This window comes from Oncorhynchus masou, chromosome 5, assembly GCF_036934945.1.
Source record: "Oncorhynchus masou masou isolate Uvic2021 chromosome 5, UVic_Omas_1.1, whole genome shotgun sequence".
Classification (NCBI taxonomy): domain Eukaryota; kingdom Metazoa; phylum Chordata; class Actinopteri; order Salmoniformes; family Salmonidae; genus Oncorhynchus; species Oncorhynchus masou.
This window is the reverse complement of record NC_088216.1, coordinates 47,257,851-47,272,036: the sequence shown is the minus strand read 5'-3', so window position 1 is coordinate 47,272,036 and position 14,186 is coordinate 47,257,851. Positions and strand designations below refer to the sequence as shown.

At 44.2% G+C, this 14,186-nt stretch overlaps 1 protein-coding gene across 1 annotated transcript in view; it reads left to right on the top strand.

The window, feature by feature from the left end:
• Positions 1-14,186, top strand: part of LOC135539717 (DENN domain-containing protein 2D-like) — a 31,752-nt gene that overhangs the window by 1,677 nt on the left and 15,889 nt on the right. The window contains exons 2-7 of the mRNA XM_064965780.1: positions 6,441-6,539; positions 8,108-8,253; positions 8,413-8,525; positions 9,240-9,309; positions 9,420-9,497; positions 10,177-10,317. Coding sequence (XP_064821852.1) covers positions 6,449-6,539; positions 8,108-8,253; positions 8,413-8,525; positions 9,240-9,309; positions 9,420-9,497; positions 10,177-10,317 — 639 coding nt within the window. The 5' untranslated portion in view covers positions 6,441-6,448. The remainder of the gene's footprint in view (positions 1-6,440; positions 6,540-8,107; positions 8,254-8,412; positions 8,526-9,239; positions 9,310-9,419; positions 9,498-10,176; positions 10,318-14,186) is intronic.

The following is a 14,186-nucleotide window of genomic DNA, read 5'->3' as shown; positions in this document are numbered from 1 at the left end:
AATGCATAATTATGTATATGAATGTCATTCTCTTCATGGGGATGTATCACAACTGTAGAAATATGCAATATCCTCCTTTGCATATGTGGGTATTATTCTACACACTGGCTATGATTTTAATGAGCTCTGCCTCCAAACAAGACCAAATTTGTTTGGACCGGACCAACTCTGAACCAATCATAAATGTTTTATGTTTCACAAGTTTGGACATTACAGTAAAGTAGTTTAGTAGAGTACAGTACATTATAGTGTGCTCAACTCAGTGTGCTCTACTATGGGGCGGCAGGGTAGCCTAGTGGTGGACTTGTAACCGGAAGGTTGTAAGTTCAAACCCCCGAGCTGACAAGGTACAAATCTGTCGTTCTGCCCCTGAACAGGCAGTTAACCCACTGTTCCTAGGCCATCATTGAAAATAAGAATTTGTTCTTAACTGACTTGCCTAGTTAAATAAAGGTAACATTTTAAAAAAAGTACTGTAATGAACTATATTTTACTGTACAGGACTGTACTGAGCTTTTTAAAAACTTTACTGTATTGTTCTGTACTCTCCAAACTTGTGAAAAATAGGAGTCTGATTAGATTAGATTAGATCAGGACGTTTAAATTAAAGCTTGTCCGGACCGTTCCAAAAAAAACGTCTGTGGACGTTGAAATCCAGGCCAGGGCGGACTGACCTAATTTGAACTACTTTTCAACGTCCATGGACGTCTGGTGTCGGTCGGTTTCTCACTGGGTAAGGATGCTGGTTACAGTAAATGGAGGGCCCAATGGTAGGTGTTGGTAAGAGCTGGGAGAGGTGACATTACCTGGAAAGGGAGAGAGAAAGGGAGGTGTTGCCCAGACTGTTTTCACACTTGCTTTGACCACCAGACGACAGAAAGGGAAACATACAGTGCCTTTGGAAAGTACTCAGACCGATTGACATTTTCCAAATTTTTGTTACGTTACATCCTTATTCTAACTGTTTTTTCCCCCCATCAATCTCCACACAATAGCCAATAATGACAAAGCTTAAACAGGTTTTTAGACATTTTTGCAGATTTTATTTAAAAAAATACTGATCACATTTTACGTAAGTATTCAGACCCTTTATTCAGTACTTTGTTGAAGCACTTTGGCAGCGCCTTGAGTCTTTAGTATGACGCTACAAGCTTGGTACACCTGTATTTGGGGAGTTTGTCCCATTCTTGTGATTGGTGGGGTGCTGCAGAGACTGTTGTCCTTCTGGAAGGTTCTCCCATCTCCACAGCTCTGTCAGAGTGACCATTGGGTTCTTAGTCCCTGACCAAGGCCCTTCTCACCCGATTGCTCAGTTTGGTCGGGCGGCCAGCTCTAGGAAGAGTCTCGGTGGTTACAAACTTCTTCCATTTAAGAATGATGGAGACCACTGTGTTCTTGAGGACCTTCAATGTAACAGAAATGTTTTGGTACCCTTCCACAGATATGTGCCTCGACACAATCTTGTCTCGGAGCTCTACGGACAATTCCTTCGACCTCATGGTTTGGTTTTTGCTCTGACATGCACTGTCAACTGTGGGACCGTATATATGGACAGGTGTGTGCCTTCCCAAATCATGTTCAATCAATTTAATCTATATATTTGCGCCCATCTCAGTGAACTAATCCAATGCTGAGGCCAGACTAAAAGTCAATTTATGCTTGATTTGAAAATGTGGTGGGAGGCTCCATATGGAGGGTGTGACGCAATTGCGGGCCCTCCAGAAGCATGCAGAGTCCAAATCGAGCTCTGTACAGCATCGCCATACGCTTCCCAAATATTGTAACAATGCGGAGGGCTCTACATAGCTCCACATTGACATGATTGGTTGACGGTAGGTGGAGGCGGTACATCCTGTAGAAAACACACACTCACTTCCTTGACAACAGCTCTGCACTGCTCTGTGAAGCGCAATAAGTATGAATGCCCTGACTACTGCTGAGGCCATATCACCGTAAATGCTGCATGGCCAATGCAGATGTAGGATTGGCCAAGCGTCCAGATGCACAATGCACTTCTCTTTCCAGAATACGCTTTTCCCGCCAATTTGTTGACTTTCATTGTTTCATGACTTCATTGTGTGAATTGTTGGTGTTTTGATTGTTAGTGTAAGAATATGTCAAAGATAAATACACAATGCAGAGACAGAGGATGAGAGGTCAAAAGGATGAGAAGTCAATAGTGTAATAATGATTCAGGGAGTGTTTTTTCTGTAATAGGGAATTATTGATCAATGGTTCAGAGAAATGGAAGGAATAGGTCTTCTGAAATAGGATACTTGTTATTTGGCCATTGGCTAGTTTTATTGCAAGGAATTCTAATTGGTTAACCTAATCAGCTCCAATCTTGCAACCTTACAGTTAACTAATCCAACGCAATAATGACCTGCCTCTCTTTCGTTGCACTCCACAAGGAGACTGCCTGTTACGCAAATGCAGTAAGCCAAGGTAAGTTGCTAGCTAGCATTAAACTCATCTTATATAAAACAATCAATCATAATCGCTAGTTAACTACACATGGTTGGTGATATTACTAGATATTATCTAGCGTGTCCTGTGTTGCATATAAGCTGACTGAGCATACAAGCATACAAATATCTAAGTATCTGACTGAGCGGTGGTAGGCAGATATAACTAATATAACTACAACCTAAAACTTCTTACCTGGGAATATTGAAGACTCATGTTAAAAGGAACCACCAGCTTTCATATGTTCTCATGTTCTGAGCAAGGAACTGAAATGTTAGCTTTCTTACATAGCACATATTGCACTTTTACGTTCTTCTCCAACACTTTGTTTTTGCATTATTTAAACCAAATCGAACATGTTTCAATATTTATTTGAAGCTAAATTGATTTTATTAATGTATTATATTAAGTTAAAATAAGTGTTAATTCAGTATTGCTGTAATTGTCATTAATACAAATAAATTTTTTATTTTATTTTAAATCTTTTAATCGGCCGATTAATCAGTATCGGCTTTTTTGGTCCTCCAATTATCGGTATCGGCGTTGAAAAATCATAATCGGTCGACCCCTAGTCCAAACACACAAAGACAGTCGTGAAGAGGGCACAACTAAGCCTATTCCCCCTCTGGAAACTAAAAAGATTTGGTACTTGTTGGCATCCTCAAAAGGTTCTACACCTGCAACATCGAGAGCATCCTGACTGGTTGAGCAATCGCTCGGCCTCCGACCGTAAGGCACTATATAGGGTAGTGCGTACGGCCCAGTACATCACTGGGGCTAAGCTGCCTGCCATCCAGGACCTCTACACCAGGCAGTATCAGAGGAAGGCCCTAAAAATTGTCAAAGACCCCAGCCACCCCAGTCATAGACTGTTCTCTCTACTACCGCATGGCAAGCGGTACCAGAGTGCCAAGTCCAGGACAAAAAGGCTTCTCAACAGTTTTTACCCCCAAGCCATAAGACTCCTGAACAGGTAATCAAATGGCTACCCGGACGATTTGCACTGTGTGCCCCCCCCCCCCCACCCCCCCCCAACCCCTTTTTACGCTGCTGCTACTCTGTTTATCATATATGCAAAGTCACTTTAACTATACATTCATGTACATACTACCTCAATTGGGCTGACCAACCAGTGATCCCGCACATTGGCTAACCGGGCTATCTGAATTGTGCCTCGCCACCCACCACCCGCCAACCCCTCTTTTACGCTACTGCTATTCTCTGTTCATCATATATGCATAGTCACTTTAACCATATCTACATGCACATACTACTTCAATCAACCTGACTAACCAGTGTCTGTATATAGCCTCGCTACTTTTATAGCTTCTCTACTGTAATTTTTCACTCTCTTTTTACTGTTGTTTTTATTTCTTTACTTACCTATTGTTCACCTAATACCTTTTTTTGCGCTATTGGTTAGAGCCTGTAAGTAAGCATTTCACTGTCAGGTCTACAGTTGTATTGTATTCGTGACACGTGACAAACTTTGATTTGATTTGAAACGTTTGGACACACTTACTCATTCAAGGGTTTTTATTTTGAAGATTTTCTACATTGTAGAATAATAGTGAAGACATCAAAACTATTAAATAACACATGTAGTAACCAAAAAAGTGTTAAACAAATCAAAATATATTTTATATTTGAGATTCTTCAAAGTAGCCACCCTTTGCCTTGATGACAGCTTTGCACACTCTTGGTCTCTTGGCCTGTCTATGCTTGTGTTATTTGATCACGTCAATAAAACAATGTCTAAGAATAACAGTAGGATTCACAGCGTTTTCTCCCAATTTTGTGATTACGATCTTGTTTCATCGCAGCATCTCCCCAACGGGCTCGGGAGAGGTGAAGGTCGTGTTATGCGTCCTCCAAAACATGACCAGCCAACCTTTTATTTTTATTTTTTACTATTTGCAGTCAAAACTATGACATAACACATGGAAGCATGTAGTAACCAAAAAAGTGTTAAACAAATCAAAATACATTTTAGATCCCTTTGCCTTGAAATCAGCTTTGCCTAGAGTGTGCAATCTCTCAACCAGCTTCCCGAGGAATGCTTTTCCAACAGTCTTGAAGGAGTTCCCACATATGCTGAGCACTTGTTGGCTGCTTTTCATTCACTCTGCGGTCCAACTATTCCCAAACCCTCTTCTTATTGGTGTCATTTTAGTAGTGGTTTCTTTACAGCACTTCGACCATGAAGGCCTGTCAGTCTTCTCTGAACAGTTGATGTTGAGATCTGTCTATGACTTGAACTCTGATGCATTTATTTGGGCTGCAATCTGAGGTGCAGTGAATTCTAGTGAATTCATCCTCTGCAGCAGAGGTAACTCTGGGTCTTCCTTTCCTGTGGCCGTCCTCTTTGGAGCTAGTTTCATCATAACACTTGATGGGTTTTGCGACTCCACTTAAAGAAACTTTCAAAGTTCTTGAAATGTTCCGCATTGACTGACCATGTCTTAAAGTAATGACGGACTGTTGTTTCTTTTTGCTTATTTGAGCTGTTCTTGCCATAATATGGACTTGGTATTTTAAATCAAATCAAATGTATTTATATAGCCCTTCGTACATCAGCTGGTATCTCAAAGTGCTGTACAGAAACTCAGCCTAAAACATCAAACAGTAAGCAATGCAGGTGTAGAAGCACTGGGGCTAGGAAAAACTCCCTAGAAAGGCCAAAACCTAGAGAGGAACCAGGCTATGAGGTGTGGCCAGTCCTCTTCTGGCTGTGCCGGGTGGAGATTATAACAGAACATGGACAAGATGTTCAAATGTTCATAAATGACCAGCATGGTCAAATAATAATAATCACAGTAGTTGTCGAGGGTACAGCAAGTCAGCACCTCAGGAGTAAATGTCAGTTGGCTTTTCATAGCCGATCATTAAAAGTATCTCTACCGCTCCTGCTGTCTCTAGAGAGTTGAAAACAGAAGGTCTGGGACAGGTAGCACGTCCGGTGAACAGGTCAGGATTCCATAGCCACAGGCAGAACAGTTGAAACTGGCGCAGCAGCACGGCCAGGTGGACTGGGGACAAATAGTGCTTTCTTCTGTATTCCACAAATTAACTTTTAACAAGGCACGCCTGTTAATTGAATTGCATTCCAGGTGACTACCTCATGAATCTGGTTGAGAGGATGCCAAGAGTGTGCAAAGCTGTCATCAAGGCAAGATGACAGAATCTCAAATATAAAATATATTTTGATTTAACACCTTTGGTTACTACATGATTCCATATGTGTTATTTCATAGTCTTGATGTCTTCACTATTAGAAAATATATTTTTAAAACTTAAATGCGTAGGTTTGTCCAAACCTTTGACTGGTAGTGTGTGCCTTTAAGTCTCTGAAATACATGTTTCTGCTGGCTTAATTGATTAGAGGGCTTGTGGTTCAGAGGTAATTTAGAGCCTGAACAAGTGGCAAGTGTGTTGTGCTGTGCGCCATCATTCAACACTCGTCTAAGCAGTAGTTCAACCAGTCTTTCTTACCTCGTTTTCAAGTTCCTTTTTTTCTCTCTCGCTCTCTCTCAACGTATTTTTTTTGTACAGTACTGTACAATACTTCAGTCTTTCTCTCCCTTTGTCTCATTCACCTCTTGTATTTCTAAATAAAAACGTCAGTGACTATTTTCTCCTTTAAAACGTCTTCACAAGAAGTGAAACATCCAGTCTGTAGAGGGCATCAACAGGAGATGACACATTCTTAATGACTGATTGGTCACTTTTCCTCATGTCAACCTCTTAACCTACAACTATTGTCTGAGCTCAAAGGGGGGGAAGTAAAAGTGAAAGTGAGGGTCATTTTTCCTACTATTACTCACGACAAGACCTTATTTCCTTACTGTCTTTATTAAGGCAATTTCTAATCGTAAACATCTGGATAGTTGTAAGAAGCTGTGTGGGAAATCCTGGGGGTTTCTTTATATCCTCTCATCTCACTTTATTACTCGTCTCTCTTCCTTCCTCAACAGGTGCCAAGATGTCCAATGAGGTTGATGCGGGGGACTATGGGCCAATGAAACGGCTCAGTACCATGTTTTCAACCCTCCAGGATAAGTTCCACAGAGACCGTGAGTGTTTTTCTTCCGAAGTGGGCCCATTCCATTTTGGGCCTTTTGGTGAAATGGAACTGAGCCAAAGGGTGTATAGGACATACATTAGACATCATTGGAAAAGGTTAATCACAAATCTCTACACCAACATACAGTAAGAGGCAAGCATGTATCATCGTGATCATGAGCTAAACACGCCTATCAAGCAGACACAAAGATTTAGCCTTGACTGCTTTGTTCGCTCTCACTCCGGGCAAACACATTGGATTCCTAAAACACAAAACGACACCTCCTTATAAACACACATTTTTCTCCCTCCAGAAATTCACTTAGACTAATCCTGGAGATATGGGAGGAATTCAGATTGCCTTTTAAGAGAGATAGCCAGGATAAGCTGGACCCTGCTGGATATTTTCTATCATGTACTTTTAGACATGGTTTAGTATTTAAAAAAGACACAGCTCCTGGTATTTGACAGTGCATATCATCTGCTATGGCAAGTCATCAGGGACACCGTTATGTCGGTGACCATCTAGCTTACTGGTTGTATTGGGGCTTAACTGGTGTTACCATGGTGATCACATGGTAGACTAGCAGAAGTATTTGCTTGTTTTGCAGAAAGCAGCACAGTCATACCTGAACTGTCACACAACTGTCACTGGTGGGTAACAAGTAACAAGGGGAATTGTCACATTGTCTTTTGAACAAATCCTCATTCTCGGGCTTTCACTGGCATCTTCTACCCCACAGGCCAAAACCACCTTTATGTAAGACTGATGCCGTTGTCAGTGGCACTTCCTGCTATCATTTCTCTGTGTTTGTTTCTCCTCTTAAGGTTTCTGTTGGTTTACACACTGTTCCTCTTAGCTCTTTAGCTTCCTTTGGAGTGTTATTTTTATAAAATATTTAAAAAAAACATGTTTTCCCCATTTTTTCTCCCAATTTTGTGAATATGAGGTGAAGATTGAGTCATGCGACCTCCGAAACATGACCCGCCAGACTGCGCTTCTTAACACCTGCTCGTTTAATCCCGTAAACCAGCCGCACCAATGTGTCGAAGGAAACACCGTTCAACTGTAGACCGAAGTCAGCCTGCAGGTGCCCGGCCCACCACAAGGAGTTGCTAGAGTGCGATGAGCCAAGTAAAGTCCCTCCAGCCAAACCCTCTCCTAACCCGGACATTGTTGGGCCAATTGTGCGCTACCCTATGGGACTCCCGGTCACGGCCGGTAATGACAGAACCTGGGTGACGCCGGCTGCTGTGCTCTGGTTAGGCTGCAGTACCATTCGGGAGGCCTTAAGTATTTTGTTTTAATCTATAAATCATTGTATAGGCATCCGCCTAAACTAGTATAGCGCTGAATCCTAACTTAAATATTCACTCACATCTTCCATGGTCATCAATTCATGATATATAGCGAATTACTTTGGCCTACTGGACTAGCAGAATGCCAAAATAAAATGATTCTGTTCCAAGCCATGTGGAGTTTGGAACAAAAACTATTTCATGGTCCTCCTAGACCATTTATGAGAACCACCATTCCAAGCCACAGTTAGTTGACTGTCCCTCTCTGTCTGTGTTTTAGGGAGGGATAGGGATTTGACCCTGCCTCAGCCTACTGCCCCAGCCCTCGCGGTGACCTCTTTCTTTGAGTACCTGGTGGTGGTCAGCTTAGGGAAGAAGAGGGGGCAAGGGACGTATGAACCCCAGATCACATATCAGTTTCCCAAGGTCAGACCGACACTGACTTAATACACACACACACACACACACACACACACACACACACACACACACACACACACACACACACACACACACACACACACACACACACACACACACACACACACATAGTGAGCAACACTCTAAAATGTGTGTGTGTTGTAGCTTGCTAATATGGAGCTCTCACAGAGAGAGGAAGAAGAGAAGTCCCTGAAAGCCATCCTCCTTTTCTGTTTCCCAGAGGGGGTCAACTGGGCCCCCCTCACCGAATACCCCAGGTACGTGCCACCTCTCATATTCTCTCCACCTGTCACTGTCCTCATCTCTCTTTCTCTGTGCTCGTCTCTTTGTTTCTGCCCCCCCACCTTACTGATTGTTTTCTCTCACATTCAGTGTCACACTTGGCTGAAAATATATCTGTGTGTGCATGTGTTGTTCATGTGCAAAGTTTGCAAAATGCAAAGCATCATATCTTGCAAACAACTTCACTTTGACCCAGAAAGCAGACGCATCTCTCTGTCTGTTCTATTCATCTGCCAGAGAACAGGTTTGAATAGAGAGGAGAGACTATTTTGTACAGCCAGAAGAAATGGCCATATTATTTTCATTACAATGGATCCCTTCTTTAAGCCAGTCAGTGCTTCCTCTATGATTCTGTTCCTCCACCTGGACGCCAATGCAAATCAGTCTCCATGTTACCTACTGTCATTAACTCTACAATCTGTTGTTACCTCTCTTCTCTCTCCATTTCCTTGCTTTCCTGTCTGGCTCCACTGACTAGCAGGATGTTCAATAGGGAAGCAGGAACCGTCCACTACAAGATGGGGGGGAGACCTTTGTTCTGTGTGGTCTCGTTTTCTTTATCCTATGTTCTCTTTTGGAAAACAGTTTTGATTGAAGATGGATATAACACATGTTGATAGAGTAGATTCAGGTTCACTTTGCTAATCTGTTTCTCCCTCCCTCTCTCTCTATGCTCTCTCTTTCTGCAGTGAGACCTTCTCCTTTGTTCTGACGGAGGTCGACGGCAGTAGGAGGAATGGCTACTGCAGGAGGTTACTGGTAAATAGATCATCCATGGTGTGATTCTCATGATCGGACATGAGAATAATCTCTGGTATTGTGTTTTCTTGTTTCTCATGAACATGATGTCGTTGACTGTTTTCTTACAGCCCCATGGCAAAGGGGCGCGGGCTCCGGAGGCCTATTGCATCATCAGCCGGGTGGCCTGCTTTGGACTCTTTTCTAAGGTGAGCGTGGTGGCCAATGTAACACACACACATGCATTTGCAGACGCATGCACACACACTCGCGCACATACACAGACACTGAGTGTGTTGAACTGATGGTCTCATTCCGCGAGGATGTCTTCTAATCCTTACAGTAGATTATCTTTACTGAGGCAGGTAAGGAGTCTATTTGTTGTCAGCAGTTTGTCTGTGTATTTATGTGGGCGTCTGAGTGTGTGTGTGTGTGTGTGTGTGTGTGTGTGTGTGTGTGTGTGTGTGTGTGTGTGTGTGTGTGTGTGTGTGTGTGTGTGTGTGCGTGTGCGTGAGAGGAAGATAAACCGGCTGTTTTTAGTTTTGCCCTTTTAATCTTTTGCTCAGACACAGGGAGATATGATTTCCCTACTTTATTAGGCTCCAAAGGTACCTGATAGTCTGTTTATGACAAACTACTTATAACTATTTACAACCTGAGAGACACTCATCTACCTACAGACACACACACACACACACAAACTTAGATGACAACCTTATCAGCTAGATGAGTAATATAAAGCATCGATCATAAGTTTGATTTGCAATACACTTAAACCTGATGGTACATTCTAAATGGTATGCTTAATATGGAGGCCTGTCTTCCCGCAACAGAGCGCTACTATGGTTTTAATGGTGATTTATAATTCTATATCTATGTGTGCTTCAGATCTTTGATGAGGTGGAGAAGCGCCGGCAGATCTCTATGGCGATGATCTATCCATTCATGCAAAGCCTGAGGGAGGCGCCGTTCCCCGCTCCTGGAAACACTGTCAAGATCAAGAGCTTCATTCCAGAGTCTGGAACAGAGGTATGGAGTATCGATACACACACAAATCAAATTCAAATCCAATTTATTTATATAGCCCTTCGTACATCAACTGATGTCTCAAAGTGCTGTACAGAAACCCAGCCTAAAACCCCAAACAGAAAGCAATGCAGGTGTAGAAGCACGGTGGCTCGGAAAAACTCCCTAGAAACGCCAAAACCTAGGAAGAAACCTAGATAGGAACCAGGCTATGGTTCACATACACACACACCAAGGTTGTTAAAATGTTTTTTATATTTGTTTTTATTTCTATTAGTTTTAAGATAGTTTTTAGATCCCCTTTACTAGATTTAATTTATTTAAAGTTTTATAAAAACATTTCAATTTTTTAGTTTTAGTGTTAGTGACAGAAAGTAGCAAATGCCTGGGAGCAGTGGAGGTTGTTGAGGGCAGGACGGCTCATAATAATGGCTGGAAGGGAGCAAATGGAATGGCATCAAACCATGTGATGCCATTCCACTGGTTTTGCTCCAGCCATTCCCATGAGCCCGTCCTCCCCAATTTAAGGTGCCACCAACCTCCTGTTCCTGGGAGGCTGGGAGACATTTATGTGTTGTATAGTTTGTGTTTTTTAATGTCACTTCTTGCCACTTGGTAGCAGTAATACATAGTGACAGGTCAAGTCATAGGTTAGGTTTAAAGGTAGACTCAGTGAGATGATGTAGATGCACAAAGTTAACAGTAGGTTGGAAGGTTTGACTGCGGTCAACTATAGGTTTCGGCAGTTGCTCTTCACTAATGTCATCCTGAAGCCATCGCCTGCATTGTGGGAGTCTGTATTATCAACCAGTCATTAGGATGTTTTTGTTTGACCCACGCGAACAAAGACATGATTGAAACAGGAACCAATTTGCCGGAATTTATGGATACATACAAATAAATGTGATATTTAAGGCTCTCATTCATTTATTTTACAATGCACATTATATAATATCAGTACAGCGTGTGTGATATAGGGGTTAGATACGTGTTTATTTCGACATTTCTAAAGACTATGGCAACACTGCCATGTTGATCTGAGCCTGGCTGTGTCATGTCTTGTTATGTCTGTTCCTGTCCTTTCTCTTCACTCTGTCTCTCTCTGCTGGTCTTTTTAGGTTACCTTCTCTGTCTCTCATTCTTCAGCTGTTCTACATCTCCCCTAACTAGCTCATTCACTCTTTCCCACCTGTTCTCTCTTCCCCCTCTGATTAGGTCTCTATTTCTCTCTCTGTTCCTGCTACTTTCAGTGTCTGATTCTTGTTTGTGTTTTTGATGCCAGAAGCAAGCTGTCGTCTCGTTTGCTTCCAACTTGTCCTATCCTGTCGGAGTCTGCCTGGCAGGTGCATCCTGCATTATACTACGTTCTTTTTGTTCCATTGACTACGTTGGAAGAGGATTTATGCCATTCCTGTTTTTCATTAAAGAACTCTGTTTTCTGTTAAAACCGCTTTTGGGTCTTCACTCAAGTACATAACAGAAGAATCAGACCAAGAATGGACCCAGCGGCTCCGGACCCTTTTCACTCCGCCGTCGAGATCCAGGGAGCGATGCTAGGCAGACACGAGGAGGAATTGTCTGCTGCTCGACATGCCGTTGAGACCCTGGCCGTCCAAGTCTCCGACCTCACAAGACAGGTTCACCAACTCCACCTCGATCCACCGCCCACTTCCAGGGTTTCCGAGTCTCCGGAGCCCAGGATCAACAACCCGCCGTGTTACTCTGGGAGCCCACTGAGTGCCGCTCATTCCTCACTCAGTGTGATGTGGTGTTCTCTCTCCAGCCCAACACTTACTCCAGGAGCACAGCCCGCATCGCCTACGTCATTTCTCTCCTTACCGGACGGGCGCGTGAGTGGGGCACGGCAATCTGGGAGGCGAGGGCTGAGTGTATTAACCAGTATCAGGACTTTAAGGAGGAGATGATACGGGTTTTTGACCGTTCTGTTTTTGGGGAGGAGGCTTCCAGGGCCCTGTCTTCCCTATGTCAGGGGAATCGATCCATAACGGATTATTCTATTGAGTTTCGCACTCTCGCTGCCTCTAGTGACTGGAACGAGCCGGCTTTGCTCGCTCGTTTTCTGGAGGGTCTCCTCGTCGAGGTTAAGGATGAGATCCTCTCCCGGGAGGTTCCTTCCAGTCTGGACTCCTTAATAGCTCTCGCTATTCGCATAGAGCGACGGTTTGATCTTCGTCGCCGAGCTCGTGGAAAGGAGCTCGCGTTCTCCGTTGCTCCCCTCTCCACATCACTGCCACCTGCCGCATCACTGCCACCCTCCTCCGCCGGCTCGGATGCTGAGCCTATGCAGCTGGGGGTATCCGCATCTCGGCCAAGGAGAAGGAACGGAGAATCACCAATCGCCTCTGTCTCTACTGCGGCTCCGCTGGTCATTTTGTCACCTCATGTCCAGTAAAAGCCAGAGCTCATCAGTAAGAGGAGGGCTACTGGTGAGCGCAACTACTCAGGCCTCTCCTTCTGGATCACGCACTACCTTTCCGGTCCATCTCCGCTGGCCCGGTTCATCTGCTTCCTGCAGTGCCTTGATAGACTCTGGGGCGGAGGGCTGTTTTATGGACGAGACCTGGGCTCGGGAACATGACATTCCTCTCAGACAGTTAGGGAGCCCACGGCCTTGTTCGCTTTAGATGGTAGTTCTCTCCCCAAGATTCAGCGTGAGACGCTGCCTTTAACCCTCACTGTCTCTGGTAATCATAGCGAAACCATTTCTTTTTTAATTTTTCGTTCACCTTTTACACCTGTTGTTTTGGGTCATCCCTGGCTAGTGCGCCATAACCCTTCTATTAATTGGTCTAGTAATACTATCCTATCCTGGAATGTTTCTTGTCATGTGACCTGTTTAATGTCTGCTATCCCTCCTGTTTCCTCTGTCTCTTCTTCACAGGAGGAGCCTGGCGATTTGACAGGGGTGCCGGAGGAGTATCACGATCTGCGCACGGTGTTCAGTCGTTCCAAGGCCACTTCTCTCCCTCCACACCGGTCGTATGACTGTAGTATTGATCTCCTTCCGGGAACTACTCCCCCGGGGTAGATTATACTCTCTGTCGGCTCCCGAACGTAAGGCTCTCGAGGATTATTTGTCGGTTTCGCTCGACGCCGGTACCATAGTCTCCTCCTCCTCTCCCGCCGGAGCGGGGTTTTTTTTTTGTTCAGAAGAAGGACGGGTCCCTGCGCCCATGCGTGGATTATCGAGGGCTGAATGACATAACAGTTAAGAATCGTTATCCGCTTCCTCTTATGTCTTCAGCCTTCGAGATCCTGCAGGGAGCCAGGTTTTTCACCAAATTGGACCTTCGTAACGCCTACCATCTCGTGCGCATCAGGGAGGGGGACGAGTGGAAGACGGCGTTTAACACTCCGTTAGGGCACTTTGAATACCGGGTTCTTCCTTTCGGCCTCGTTAACGCTCCAGCTGTCTTTCAGGCACTAGTTAACGACGTCCTGAGAGACATGCTGAACATTTTGTTTTCGTTTACATGGACGATATCCTGATTTTTTCACCGTCTCTCTCGATTCATGTTCAGCACGTGCGACGCGTCCTCCAGCGCCTTTTGGAGAACTGTCTTTATGTGAAGGCTGAGAAGTGCACTTTTCATGCCGCCTCTGTCCCTTTTCTCGGTTCCGTTATTTCCGCTGAGGGCATTAAGATGGATCCCGCTAAGGTCCAGGCTGTCATTGATTGGCCCGTTCCTAAGTCACGCGTCGAGCTGCAGCGCTTTCTGGGCTTCGCTAATTTCTATCGTCGTTTCATCCGTAATTTCGGTCAGGTGGCAGCTCCCCTCACAGCCCTTACTTCTGTTAAGACGTGCTTTAAGTGGTCCGTTTCCGCCCAGGGAGCTTTTGATCTTCTTAAG